Raw genomic sequence first — 14,602 nt, 5'->3', positions numbered from 1 at the left:
TTCAGTACATAGCCTATGCACAAGAACATGCTCTAACCAGCTTTATCGGATGAATCGTGACCACTAAAGAGGAGCACTTTAAATATGCATGATGGGAGAAAAGCTACCTGCCTCAGCGCGCTCTAATGCTAGCCCCTCTCTGGAGTATACAGTAAAACATTGATGGTGCAGAGCTTGTGGGCAGAAACTGCACACCGCTGCGTGTAGCCTCGGAGGGTACGCCAGTTCATCTAATTCCAGACTTCACCCTTGGGACTCGGACTGGGTTCAGAGAAGGAAAAAATAGATGGGTGCAAAATAAACTTTCCCTGGAATGACTCATCTTTTGGGGTGATGTTTTCTGTCTATTATGATGGAGATGGTATAGAGGGGCTGTGGACAAGGGTTCAAATAAGAAGTGTGAATCTAGTGCAGCAGGATGGCCTAGGGGTTTGGCCACAGCACATATACAAAGCTCAGTGCCAGCGTCAGTGTTGAGGGGTACAGTCTTAACTTGATTCAGCAAGAATAGTGCGCTACAAACCCTAAACTCTTGCCAAGTTAAAATGACTTAAATTAAGAACATGTTATACTGATGAGTTAATTTCACATGACAAATAAAAGTATCTACCAGTGAAACAAGACTTTTTGTAGATTAAATAGGAAAATCACAAAAACACTGTAGACAAGAAAAACAACTCTTTGTACTTAAATCATATGTTGTTTGAATTAATAAAAAATACCTCAATATTATCGGTATATGAGACCTAACTTAAGGTTAAATGGGCTAAAATGAGACTGATTAAGAATAAGGTAGCTCTAAATAAGATTAGATGACAAAAACACTAAAGAGGGTATTAGACTTCTACAGGGTATTAAATTATAACATATATAACATATAGTATGTTTAGATCACAATGATACCTTTTATTGTTTTGTAAATGCTATATTAGCTGAAAACAATTTAATGAAATGTTTAATAAGTTTCATTTTCAGTTTCTCTGAGTCCCCTCTCCTTTTTCTCCCTATGTCACTCCTCTTTCAGATCGCTGTGGGCTGAGCACTGGATAGAAGGGTTCGAAAGAATTCTCAAGATTACTCAAACATGAATTGATGACATATAAACCACTTCAGGCATGTTTGTGATGAGGGAAAGCCTCAAAATGTCGAGAGGGCAGAGGCAACCCCACAATTTGAGCAGCACTGCTGTAATGTAACAAATTAAAAACTTCCGAGATACATCTGTTAATAATAACTGGTGGAAAATTCCAATATTTAGTAAACAGATACCTTTCCCAAATCAGTGTCATCACTTTCAAATTGTACATAATAAAAACTTAATTGAACTAATATCTATAAAGGTGATTTGTTTCTCTCAACACAATTGACATCACGCTCTACACAAAGAAGCTATTGTTCTCAACCTACATCCTATCTTTACAATTCAATTGTATTTCTAACCACTCTAAGCACACACATCTTTTCTGTAGCTGTGAAAACAAACAGCGCAGCTCTCCTCTGGGCTTTGCAGTCCCTCTCAAACCTCCATCTATTGAGACAAGAGGCGACCTGGAAGCACACAAAAGCCTGTCCTATCACTCAGCATCACCATTACACCAGATAGACCCTGCTCTGTTCTGCACAAGAGTCACTTCACATCCTCCAAAAACTGGGCATTCATGAAACGTTCTTACAAATAAATTTATACTTAAGGTCTTCTTACAAACATTTTTAGCATTCAGAAAACATTTTAATTGAAAATGTTCTTCTGGAAGATCAAATCCTATGAAAAGTCAGGACCACTCAAAAGAACAAAAATTCTACTACTTAAATTATTACTTTGATAATGCAACAAAAAATTCTAATTCCTTCATGATTGTGAGTTATTTCCTATAACCCAAAATGATCCAATAATATTTATGAGGCGTTTTATAGTACATCTAGCCTATTGGATCTAACAGACTTTATACAGGCTGCAGTGAGCCTCAGTCTGTCCCAGCCTGACTTCCTTGTTCACTCTCTCCCTCATGCTTTCACGTGTCATAATGCCAAACCCATATTGGTCATATTTGAAAGTTCAGAAGGCGTTTCTAACCAAATAAATGTGCAAATGTAATGTAAATGAAATGTAAATGAATGTGGAGGTGTTCGTAGCTGCATGTTGGTGAATTAGGCGCAAATGTCACTTAAGCAGGAATTTGTGAGCTTAAGAACGCTTTGTGAATCTGACGCAGAGTTCTCTCAGCATCTTCTTAGTGGAAGTTCTGAACATTTTTTAAGGAAAGACTCATGAATGAGGCCCACTGAGCAGGGCTTCGGGAAACTTTAAACCACACTCAAAAACACACCAGTGGTTAGAACACGTGACAAGATTTATTTATTCTATTATTGGATTGTTATTAATTTGCTTCATTTAGGAGAATACTTTTGTTTAAACTGATGTAAAATGATGAAAGATATTAGTGGCAGTTTGGGAAGAAAAGTTGAGAGAAAAAAGTACTAGGGATGTACCGAAAGTAATATTAGTAATACATATCTTAATATCAGTTAAGCCAATATTGTGATTGGGCCTTTAATTGAATGTAATGAGACTATTTAAAGGCTGATTTTGGCCTTGAATGTCTCATAATGTGTGGACTTTTATTCATTTTCACCCAAAACACTATTGGATCTCTTGTGTAATAAGCCCGTCCCTGCTCTGGTATCAGTTAATATTGGCTATCAGCAGCCACTTAAAGTCATAATATCAGTATCCGTTATCAGTGCATCCCTAAAAAGTACAGGAAGAAGAGCAGAAATCTGAGGATTTCCTATATCTATGTCATCAGTAGTTTATATTAATGGCCAATAATCACATCGGCTACCTGTGTTCAATCAAGAAGTCAAATTTAAACTTCACAAAAGCTTCCGATAAGTGAAAACTAGACAAGATTTTTCTCAAAGTTGTATATATAATTATCTTAACAACATTTTAGCGAAAAGTGCAGTCTAACCTGTCATATGTACTTTAAATAAATGCCATGTTATTCTTCGTAAATGTCAGAGACTGATTGTATGACGCAAAAAAGATCCAAATGTGAAGCAACTGCAGCTTTGTGAATGGGCTCAAGTGTAAAAGGACTTACAGTGGAAATGGTCATTAAATGGTTTATGTTGTTATTACACTGATCCATCTGTTGCTTTCACTTGTGTTAAATATCCATTAGTGATCCAACCTTTAACCAAACCATTTTCATTGTGGCCTGTTTTTTTTTTTATATTCAGAGTCTATTCAAAAAGATTAGAGCTACTGTAAAAAATAATATCGTCACAGCATTTTGGGGAAAGTCACACGGGCGCCTGGTAGAACTGTAAACCTACAGTTGTTTAGATGATTAATTGGTTGATGGTGTCTTAAGTTCATCAAAACGAACATTATTCTGTTTTTTGTTTTTTTGTTTTTTCCATTTAGAGTTTGGTTTGTATGGACCACAGCAAAAAAGAGAAAATATGGAGTGAGTTAGCTTAAAAGTGCATTGAAAAACAGGCATTCTGACAGTGAGCGGGCTTGCTTCTCCACAGATTTGACCTTATAACTTGGTTTAATTCGGTCTCTGTGAAAATAGAAAGGTTTGATACCATACTGTGGAACATTCCAGGCAATGCAATAATGTCTCCATAGAGAAAAGCATTTGACCGACCCTCTACCAGAAAAGTTACAAAATGCACCTTTACAATTTGACTCATGAATTAATCATTTAATTTACCTTTTTACGTAAATACACAGTTTCTTATTATTATTCTGTAGTTGTAAGTCACTGTTTTGCATGAAGTCCAGTGCAGTTGTAGTTTTGTGCGTGCAGTTTGAATCAGATAGATGGTTAGATCATAGCCATGGGTTTCAGAATAATGAAAAGTTAGTGCTGCCATAGCGATTAACAATTCAAAACAAAATATTATGGGCCCTATCTTGCCACCAGTCTTTGTGTGAGTGCAAGTGTTAACAAGGGGGAGTGTCCAGGTCTGGCTGTACTTGGCTGCTGGGAGATGCACTGGGACAGGTACATATACAGTGATCAAACCAAAACTGGAGAGCAGCGCTTAGCCGATACACGAAGCAGGCGTGGGGCATTCCAACAGTGCACAAATATCCCTGATAGTACACAACAACATGTGAATATTATGCATTTATCATATATTTAAAAATAAAAGAAAGGATTTTTATGCCTTGAATGTTACATGGAATGTTTTTCAGTGAACTAGTTTGATATTTATTTTTACAATTCTGGCAATTCTCTGAACGCGCCACACCATGTCCTTAGACTGCTCCACTCCACCTGATATTTAGGCACGACACACCTCTTGCTTAGAGCTCTACACCCCATGCTTGTGCTCACACAAAGACAAGAGGCAAGATATGATCTTATATGTTTAATGGGGAAAAGTCCTTAAAATATTGCAAATAACATTTGTAATGCCATTTCTTCAGTCAACTGCAGCCCTAATACATAACTCCTGCCATGTAAAATAGCATTGGTTTGTTGAGTTTTGGCCAGCCTTGTAATTTGTTAAAAGAGTAGTAGCAGTAGTAGTAGTCTGGGCCTGGCATGAATCCATGAAGTCTATAGCTTAAACCGTCTTGTTACTTCAGACACTTGAAAGCCTTTGCTAAACAGAATCTCTGAACTTATTGCCAATCTCCTCACACTGGCTTCATCAAGCACACTCTATAACTTTGCTAATAGTATCCATGGCTTTAAGCTATAAAGTTCTCATGGAGCGTGTCCTCTCATATCACAACACCACACCTCGTCCCTCCGGTCACAGGGCCCATAATAAAATGGACGGCTGCACCAGGCTGGACTGTGAAGGCCAGTATTCAGCAGACACATGAGGCGTGCACTGTTACCACTTTTAAAGCCCCAGTATCACCATCTCCGCGCTTGTTTACGAGATCAATCCAACATGTGCACCAAGAATCAGCCACATGTAGCCCTGAACCAATGACCTGTGTTAAAGAGCATTAATTGTCTTTTTACTGCAGACTCTAAATTCCTCATCGTCAGTGCACCAGTGCGGTTGCCATAGCAGCAGCTGTCCTCCAGCTCAATCTTCCTTTCTTTTTTTTTTTTTTTTGTGAGTGATGGATAACAAAGTCAGCTCTATTCAGTTTTTTGGTAATAGGCACTGCTATCAGTCTAAGTCATTTATTACAGTCCTACAGTAGAGTATAAAAGAGACATTATTTCAGTAGTTAACTTCTGTGATGAAATACATAAACAGTTTGTCCAAGAAGTTAATACGAGCATGAACACTAAACATTGTGAGTGTGAATTATGATTAGAAGTTAGTAAGGGCCAAAGTGCAAAATCTAGAACTGCAACATGTGTTAACAGTAAATGTATAATGTAATGTAAATGTAAAATCTAATGCAGCCTAAATGTGTCTAAAACTCATTTACCCCTGAGCGAAAAGACATTACAATTATATTTTGATTTGAAACCAAAGAGATACACAAAAACATTAACTAGTAGAGTAGGGTTGTTAAAATGATTAAAAAACATATTAATTTTGTACTGATAGTGAAAAAAGTCACATAAATTGGAATAAACAGTTCTAAACTTGTCTGGATCTATATCAGAATTATAGCATTAAAGAAGCTAATATTATTTTATATTGTTAATTACATTCTTGTCTAACAAAGAGTTGTTGTTTTTTTTAAATATATCTCTGTGGTCTGTGTCAGTATTGAGTATTTAGTCTTATGACAACACTGTGTTATATATGTATATGTATAGCATTTTCAGTGTAGCCTAGGAGTTTTTTTTGTTTGTTTGTTTTACTACTGGGCAAAAGAACATTATAATTACATTTAGAAAAACAAAAAAGTACACACTGCTGTCTAATAAATAGTGTTTTTTCATCATTGTGGTATTGTAATTAGTATCAGGTATTGAGCCTATTCCTTAGTATGAAAGTCAAATTTAAAATGTTATATTGTGATAAATCATTTTGTGTATAAATATCCTTACTATGTTCATGGTTTTATCCCTATATTTAATACGCTGCAGCTGTTTGTACTCCAGCCCAAGACTACATTTCCTCTGAGAAGATAAAATCAGTTCTGGTTCTGATCCGGGAGCTGTGGGCTGTCATTGGACTGGTGTTGTGTTGAGTCCGTACCTGCTGCCATCTGCATGTACCCGGCCAGAGTGCAGGCCCGGCGCTCACAGCCTCCACTGGGCAGGAAGATGGTGATGATGGCCAACAGGGAGCTGACAGCCAGCAGAGCACAGCCTCCCGAACACAGCACCGCACTGGTCTGTAACACACAAACAAGTTTATTTTAGTAGCACACTCCCACTGCACACAGAGACAGATTGCACCAGATGTTTCGCCTGTCTACGGATACAAGTTTAGCCTTCTAACAAAGATTTATTTAGCACCTAGCAGCATTAGATAAGTCACCAAAAGTTAGTGTAGATTGTGTAATTCACAGTCAGTGTTGCTAACAGGTTAATGGGTCTCTCAGCTGGAACACTGCACAGAACAACGGGGCTCCGTCCACTTTCATTACAGCAGCGTTTAATCACACCTGGGAACAAGGAGACTGCTCGACTGAGTTCACAGGTGACAGGCCCAGACACACCGAACTATACAGAGGAAAAATCATATGGTTTTATGTAGGCCTGTCAGGATAACAAATTTTGAAGTTCGATATATTTCTGAAGAATAGACGATAAATGATAACGCTGAAACAGATTTATGCCACTGACACAAAAACCCAAGAGCAGATTTAAACTATGAAAACTATTCTAAATCTACAATATTGTTAAAAAATCGTGAGCTGCAATAAATAAATAAAATTAGACACCTTAGTACTTAGTTTGCATCTGTAATGAGCCATAGAAGTTATTATCAAATCTTTTACTGCTTAAATCTTATCATATAGTCAAAAAATAACCAAAGATTTCCCAGAAGTGCAAAATATATTGTTGTAGCTTTCATATATTAAACTGTAAGTCGATATTGTAATCATTTTGACAGGCCTAGTATTATTACATGTAGGGCTGCACATTTAATCACATTTTAATCAATATCAAGTCACATCATGTTTAATTGTCAATGATATGGATGGAGTTTTTTATTTGAGAGGTCCATAGCCAATGCTCTGACAGTAAAAGTATCTGGTTTGGAGCAGAGTTCAAGAAATTTGACATTTTTTGTGTTAAATAGGCCTCATTAAAAGTCTGCCTTACCAAAATCTATCGATATGAGGGGAAAAAATCTAATTCAGAATTCATTTTTTTGCCATAACTAATTTCTCTTGAGATAATTCAACTATAAAAGAACACCTTTGTTTACCCCCTATTCATGGGTTTCAGCTTCCTGTTATATGCAATATTTTTATAACTTTTTGAATGTTTTAAATTGTTAATCACAGTGGTAACAGTCCACAATGTCTCATCATTCTATCCCGTAGATAGAGCTTGTCTTTATTAGCGACTGCTCCAAAGTGTCTTTAAAGTGTTGTTTGATCTGCAGAGTGCCACATCTGCATTTTAAACATGTCAGCCCCAACAATGGAAAATGACTGAATAGCATTAGTGATTAGCATGTTGGCGGGGGCGACCACAAAGAAGAGTCTCCCATGCTCCGGGGAATTACACGCCTAAAACACGTGTCTGTATGCATGTCCCTGTGAGTGACGGGAGGCAAGCACGATAAAAGAACAGCGACTTCACATGGACCACAGAAGATTTAATGAGGTTGTTCTGGGAGTTTGAAGAGAGGCCGAGGGACCAGAGAGGAGCAGAGGAGCAGAGGAGAGGAGAAGAGGGAGGAGAGGAGCAGAGGGAGGAGAGAGGAGCAGAGGGAGGAGAGAGGAGCAGAGGGAGCAGAGGAGGAGAGAGGAGCAGGGGAGGAGAGAAGGAGCAGAGAGGAGGAGAGAGGAGAGAGGAGAGAGGAGCAGAGGAGCAGAGGAGAGGGAGCAGAGGGAGGAGAGAGGAGAGCAGAGGGAGGAGAGAGGGAGGAGAGGAGGGAGGAGAGAGAGGAGGAGAGAGGGAGAGAGGAGAGAGCAGAGAGAGAGGAGAGAGAGGAGAGAGAAGGAGAGGGAGGAGAGAGGAGAGGAGGAGAGAGGAGCAGGGGGAGCAGAGGAAAGGAGCAGAGGGAGGAGAGAGGAAGAGGGAGGGAGGAGAGGGGAGCAGAGGGAGCAGAGGGAGAGAGAGGAGCAGAGGGAGCAGAGGAAGAGGAGCAGAGGGAGGGAGAGAGGAGCAGAGGAGGAGAGAGAGAGAGGAGCAGAGGAGAGGAGCAGAGGGAGGAGAGAGGAGGAGCAGAGGGAGGAGAGGGAGCAGAGGGAGGAGAGAGGAGCAGGGGGAGCAGAGGAAAGGAGCAGAGGGAGGAGAGAGGAGCAGAGGGAGGAGAGGACCAGAGGGAGCAGAGGAGAGGAGCAGAGGGAGGAGAGAGGAGCAGAGTGAGGATAGCGGGGCAGAGTGGGGAGAGACAGCAAAGGGAGCAGAGGGAGGAGAGAAGCAGAGAGAGGAGAGGGAGGAGAGGAGCAGAGGGAGGAGAGGAGCAGAGAGAGGAGAGGGAGAAGAGGCAGAGGGAGGAGAGGGAGCAGAAGGAGCCAAGGAAAGGAGAACGGCAGAGGGAGGAGAGAGGAATAGAGAGAGGAGAGAGAGCAGAGAGAGGAAAAGAAACAGAGGGAGTAGAGGAGAGGGAGCAGAAGGAGGAAAGGGTGGAAAGGGAGGAGAGGGAGCAGAACTATAAGAGCCATGATGCTTGTGGCAGTGATGGCGATGATGATTTCTTTGACCTGTGTTGGAGAATGGATTGGCTCAGCTTCATCAATGAGCTGCATTAATAGAAGTCATTCACATGTGAGTTACACATCATCTCTATGGGAACCACTGGCAGCTTGTGGCCAGCAAAGGGGCACCTTGGCCGTTAGTGCACTCAAGATGGACATGGCCAGAATATTAAGTTAGAATTAAGTTAGAAGAAAGCAGAATTTTCTTCAGATGTTATTGGGAATGCTTCAAGGGTTTCATTTTTTTGTGTTATATGTAATAGTATTCTAGGACATTCTGGCAAATATTAGAAAATCAATTTTAGAAGAGATTTAATGGGCATTTCACACACACACTACCAATTTACTAAATGACCCCATCTTTTTTGTTCAAATTAAAAATAATAAAGTCTTAATTAAATTCTGAAAAGTGCTTATAATGGACAATGGGTCTCCAAGTTCAAGACTATTGATAGGTTTTTCTTTTGTCTTGAATAATTATATTAAAAAACATTTCTGGCCAAGTGCTTTTTTAAAGGTGCACTTTGATGAAAAAATAATAAAATAAAACTCTTAATGAATTCCACTTTTGAACAAGGATAATTTTTGGTTCCTATTCTTCATCACCATGACCCACACCCGAGAACACTGTGTTAAGGTTTTAGGAACCTGTAGTGCCTGGTGTGGTGATAGCATCGACTGTGTACATAAATGGACATATCTAACCCACTAGCCACAAATAGGAAATGTTCATGGGGACGCTTCCAGCTCCATCGACTCTGTTTCCAATTGATTTTACATTGGAAAATTGTCGCCCGTCTCTCTGTAACTGATAGAGTGAGCCTCGTCATTATGGTATTAAAATGTTTGTATTTTATAATCCGCTCTACATGATACAGGATTTTTATTTCGCTATTTTATCCGTAAATGAACTCCTTATCCTAATATGGGCCTGGCTCCAAATTCACCCTTATCATTGCTAGCCTCATGAGTCTCATTAGACTGGAGCCGAACACTATGGGCAACGTCACACTCCCTTAGTTCAATTCTTTATAAAGTCTATGGGTGGTAGAGAATCTGCCCCAACCCCGCAAATGCCAAAAATACTACTTGCAACAATGGCAGGCTCAAACGAAAACAACCGCTCAAAAGTTGTGCTCGTATGAGGTTGTTTTGACAGTTTGCACAGAACAAATTTCATCCTTGATAGTTCCCGACTCTTTTGTGCAGATTAAATAAAGGATTTTCCAGCAGGGACTTCTTCGACACGGCCTGACTGTTCCTCTAATAAACCATAACAGAAACCACAGCACACAGGGTGGACATTGCACAAGACAAATTCTCACAATAACAACTTCCTACACTACCCTCAGAATTGTTCTAGTCCAAGGCCAAAGAGCAGAGGCATTTTGAAAGGTAAAGAAAAGCCATTAACTCCTATGTTCTTTGTTCTATACTGCATGCTATAGAGAGAGGGGGTATGCATGTGTGTGGAGAGAGGACTTCTTCTGCTCAGCTTGATCTAGGTCTGCCTCCTGGGCTCTCTGTGTGCAGCCTAACTCAGATCCCACTGTTCCCCATCCACTGTAATACATTAAAGATACATCAAGTCCCCAAGAGAAGCAGAGATGGGACTATATAGGACATGGGCCATTTGTTATGGAGCGGTTTCAGCTAACAAAGAAGGATGCAATGCAAAAAAAAAAAGTGCACTATACTAAACTAGATTTTTCTCTTTAAAAAAAAATAATGGTACTGAGTTGTGGGCAGGGATAAGAGGTAAGTGAAAACAGCAATTTTGTGATTAACTAAGCTTTTTTGTGTGTGTAAAATTAATGCTACCATTTAGATTATTGCAACAAAACAGAATTCTGATGCAGAGTTATGTTCGGGTCCATTTTTGGCACCCGCCCGCACCCACGCAGTACAGCACCGCACCTGCCCATTAACCAGTGATTATATCAAAGTTAAACACACACCCATTACCCGCCCGTGCCCGTGATAAATCACACACAAAACAAAAGCATTCTAACTGAAGCAGCCATCAGAAGTTATGACTTCAAGAATTGCAATCACCAAATGAAATGAAACGGTTATTTTTTCTTCAGTACAAACACAAATTCACAGATGCAACTCTACTGTCATCACTTCACAGGCATTACTTACTGAGCAGAAGAAACATTGATCGAGATGCCAGACTTTTACAACACACACACCAACCCAGGACTAACCTAGGACTGATCCCAGGACTGAACCAGGAGGACTAAACCAGGACTAACCCAGGACTAACCTAGGACTGATCCCAGGACTGAACCAGGAAGACTAAACCAGGACTGAACTAGAACTAAAACAGGACTAAAATCGGACTAAACCAGGACTAAGGACAGGCTCGGAGGTGCACCCACGTAGACCGTCGGGTGACCGCATGCAAAAGGACCAGTGTAGAGCTCCGCGCCACACGGAGGTAAGCACAGCTGTCACCCTATTGCGCTTTGTGGACACCCTGCCCCACGGGATTGGGGTTCTTTCTCTCTTAAGTCCAAGATTAGTACTGGTTTAGACCTGGTTTAGTCCTGACCCGCCTGTGTGTAATTACTACCTGCCTGTATATCTGCCCGTAAAATTCCAGAATGTTAAAACCTGCCCATTTCAGCAACTATTTGCCAGTATCCGGTAAACTCTGATCTGATGCAACTTATCTAGTAAAATTTTTATATCAGAAGCAAAAAAAATATCTGCCTTACCTTACTTTAAAGGGTCTATATTACAAGTGACTTTTGTGAGCATTAAGCCATGTTATAATGCTGTTACTTCCCCAAAAACATACCTGGAGTTCTGTTTTGTTTCATTCACACATATTTGAGTAACTCTTTATTATTAATCTGAATACCAAATTTCCAAAGCTCAAAATGCTCTGTTCCACCTTGTGATATCATGAAGCAGTAGTTTTCAAGTTAACAGCTACATTTTACCTTGTGTTCAGTAGAAATTAGAAATTCCAGGGCTGAAATGATCAAAATTATTCAAGGGAAGGTGCATGAAATTTAAATACACAGTAGACTATTTCCTGTATTACCACAAGTCAAGAGTGTTTTCTGTTTGGTAAAAGAGCTCAGCCTAAATATGCAAGATTTGTGAGTTAAACATGTGTGAATGAAACAAAACACAACTCCAGTTATGTTTTTGATGAGAAAAACAACATTATAACATCAGAAACAGAGTAATATGGCCCTTTAACACACATTTTTTCATACATTTACTCATAATAATAATTTCACTTTTGGACAATAGCCAAAAACAACAGTGTAAGCCCTTTCTTTGAATTCTGTCCATTTTACCCAAGCTAAAACAGATTTATAAACTTGACATTTTTAGTACGCCTGTTAGCACACCCAGCGAGGCCATCACTGCCATTCACAGCATTCTACCGTAAAAAAACAACAATTCAATTAGCAGCGCCCCAGTTAATCAAACTCCAGTCTGAGTTTGAGAGTGGCGTGTGCTCCGACTGCTGCTGCTGGACTAATTATGATTTCCTCTCAGACAATACGGTAAAATCAGGAGGTCCTATTCCACTACTGTGCTTATATAGCTCTGTTCACAAGTTAATTTAGGAGCAAATGAGGCCCTAACAGCACTAGTCCTTTCAGTGATGCTTTCTAAATAGATTGTAATTATGTGTGAATAACCAGAGCAACAGCTGGAGATGGAGAGGGGAGCCAGGAGGAGGAGAGAGACGGCGTAATTATGCGAAAGGAGAAGAAGAAAAGTTTTCATTTGGCACAGAGACACAGAGACGCGCCATAATCTCCACTGTCTGTCTGCTGTCTCCCGTAGCGACTGAAAAATAAATTATTGTAATAAAATCTTCTATAACAATATTAAGAAACTGTGCAACTTTGGGATGGGTTTTAATGGCGCTAATGTTAACAAACAACTCAAATTTGGAGAAGGAGAATTTGTTTTACAAGCAATTATGAACGCGCTGTAAAGTGTCTGCTGGTTGCAAGGTTTTATGGCATAATCATTAAAGCTGTTGGGAGATTAGGAAAATGACTTACAAATTCTTGAATTTTATCCAGATGTCATTAAAGGCCTCGTATGACACTATTTTCTGAAATCATTTCTGATACATTTCTGTTAAAATGTTTCTCCATCCCAAACATACTGTATCTGGAGTATTTTTATTCATTCACACATTTAACACAAACCCTGAGTATTTAGGATGAGATCTTCTCTTTAAATGAAAACACTCTTTTCCACCTTGTGATGTCATGTGGTAATACAGGAAATGCTCCACTTTGTTTTAAACTCCTTGCACCTTCATTAGAATCATTTGGATGATTTCAGCCTTGGCATTGCCAGTCTCTGATAAATAAAAAGGTAAAATGTAGCTGTTAACTTGAAAATCAGCATTTCATGACATTACAAGGTGGAATAGAGCATTTTGATCTTTTGAGATGTAGACAGCCTAATAATCCCAGGTTACTCAAGTGAAGTGAAGTCAAATGAAACAAAGCACAACCCCAGGTGTGTTTTTGAAGAGGTAACAACATTATAACATAAGCCATGAAGTTATAAAGCTCAGAAGAGTCAATTTTGCGTGATATGGTGGTATATATGGTGATGTTATCGCTTCTCCTGGAATGTTACAAAGTGTGGCATTAAATTTCATCCACTTATTACATTATCAATGTATTCCTATGAGTGGATAGCCATGCTGGCGCCACCTAGTGCCTCCGCACAATTTCATTTCTCTCCAGCGAGAGAATCAGAATACACTAGACGGTTTGTAAAAACCCCAGAAGGTCAAGTCCGGGCACCAGCCAATCAGCGAAGAGTCATACATTCTGTGTTGGCAACAATTCCCGAGATCGAATATTTAAAGCCAGAACAAAGACAATATTTGGTGAATTTTGTCAAGAGGAAAGACGCTATTGCACTTCTTCCGATGGGATTTGGGAAAAGCTTAATATACCACTTAGCCCATTACATACATCAGCATTACATACATCATAACCAAATAGCAGTGATTGGTTAACTGAAAAAAAGTACCCGCCTACCATTGAGAGAACAAATTTTAATGCTGTGAGGTCAGACGATTTCTACGAAGTGAAACCGGCTGATGAGCCAGGCTAATGAGTGGACTCGCCACTCTGTGATTTCACCCAGAGGCATCACCTGTTAGTCTCCACAGAGATGGTTAATGCTACTTTGGAACATGGAGTACAGCAGAGAACAGACCGTCCTCCAGAAAAGCCAGTGGAATGGGCAGTGGTGTTCAAGACTAGACAATTAAATGTGTTTAATGTGATATGTTGTAATTCTTAATGTAGAACACACCATCTCCATTTCAAACTCTTTTTCTTCACTTAATACTTTAAAGAGAATGATATCTTCTCTCAGACCAGCTATCAGGACCTGTATAAACATGCTGCTGGACAACCTGGCTCCAATATAACACACTTTATTGGTAACCCACTTCAAATGGTCCTCAACTCTGCCTTATTAGAATCCTATAACGACAGTGTCCCCCATACGGCCATCCAGCTGCCTGAGTAATAAAAGGACAGTCTAAAGGGGAGCTCTTGATTTCCAATTACATTAAGAAAGCCCAGGATTACACTGTACGGGCCAGTGAAATTTCATTGTCCCCTCTATTGGAAGTTACAAGATGGAGATGGCTGGGCATGACTCATTAAACGTACTTTGCCTTTTGGAGCCAGGGCAGAGCGGCTAGATGGTGGAGAGCAGGATGAGGAAAATACAAGGTTTCTATTCTCCGGGAGAGCCAGAGCGAAGAGGTAAAGTCATATTATATTATTATGTAGAGAGGTCCTTCAGAAAATACAGAGC

At 39.8% G+C, this 14,602-nt stretch overlaps 1 protein-coding gene across 1 annotated transcript in view; it reads right to left on the bottom strand.

Annotated features, from left to right (window-relative positions):
* The window catches only part of LOC110165033 (LHFPL tetraspan subfamily member 7 protein), a 154,376-nt gene that overhangs the window by 96,900 nt on the left and 42,874 nt on the right, over nucleotides 1-14,602 (bottom strand). The window contains exon 2 of the mRNA XM_020930183.2: nucleotides 6,142-6,280. Coding sequence (XP_020785842.1) covers nucleotides 6,142-6,280 — 139 coding nt within the window. The remainder of the gene's footprint in view (nucleotides 1-6,141; nucleotides 6,281-14,602) is intronic.

The sequence above is a fragment of the Boleophthalmus pectinirostris genome, unplaced genomic scaffold (genome assembly GCF_026225935.1).
Source record: "Boleophthalmus pectinirostris isolate CB_2022bp ecotype Guang Dong unplaced genomic scaffold, ASM2622593v1 HiC_scaffold_12, whole genome shotgun sequence".
Lineage (NCBI taxonomy): Eukaryota > Metazoa > Chordata > Actinopteri > Gobiiformes > Gobiidae > Boleophthalmus > Boleophthalmus pectinirostris.
This window is presented reverse-complemented; position numbering and strand designations above follow the sequence as displayed.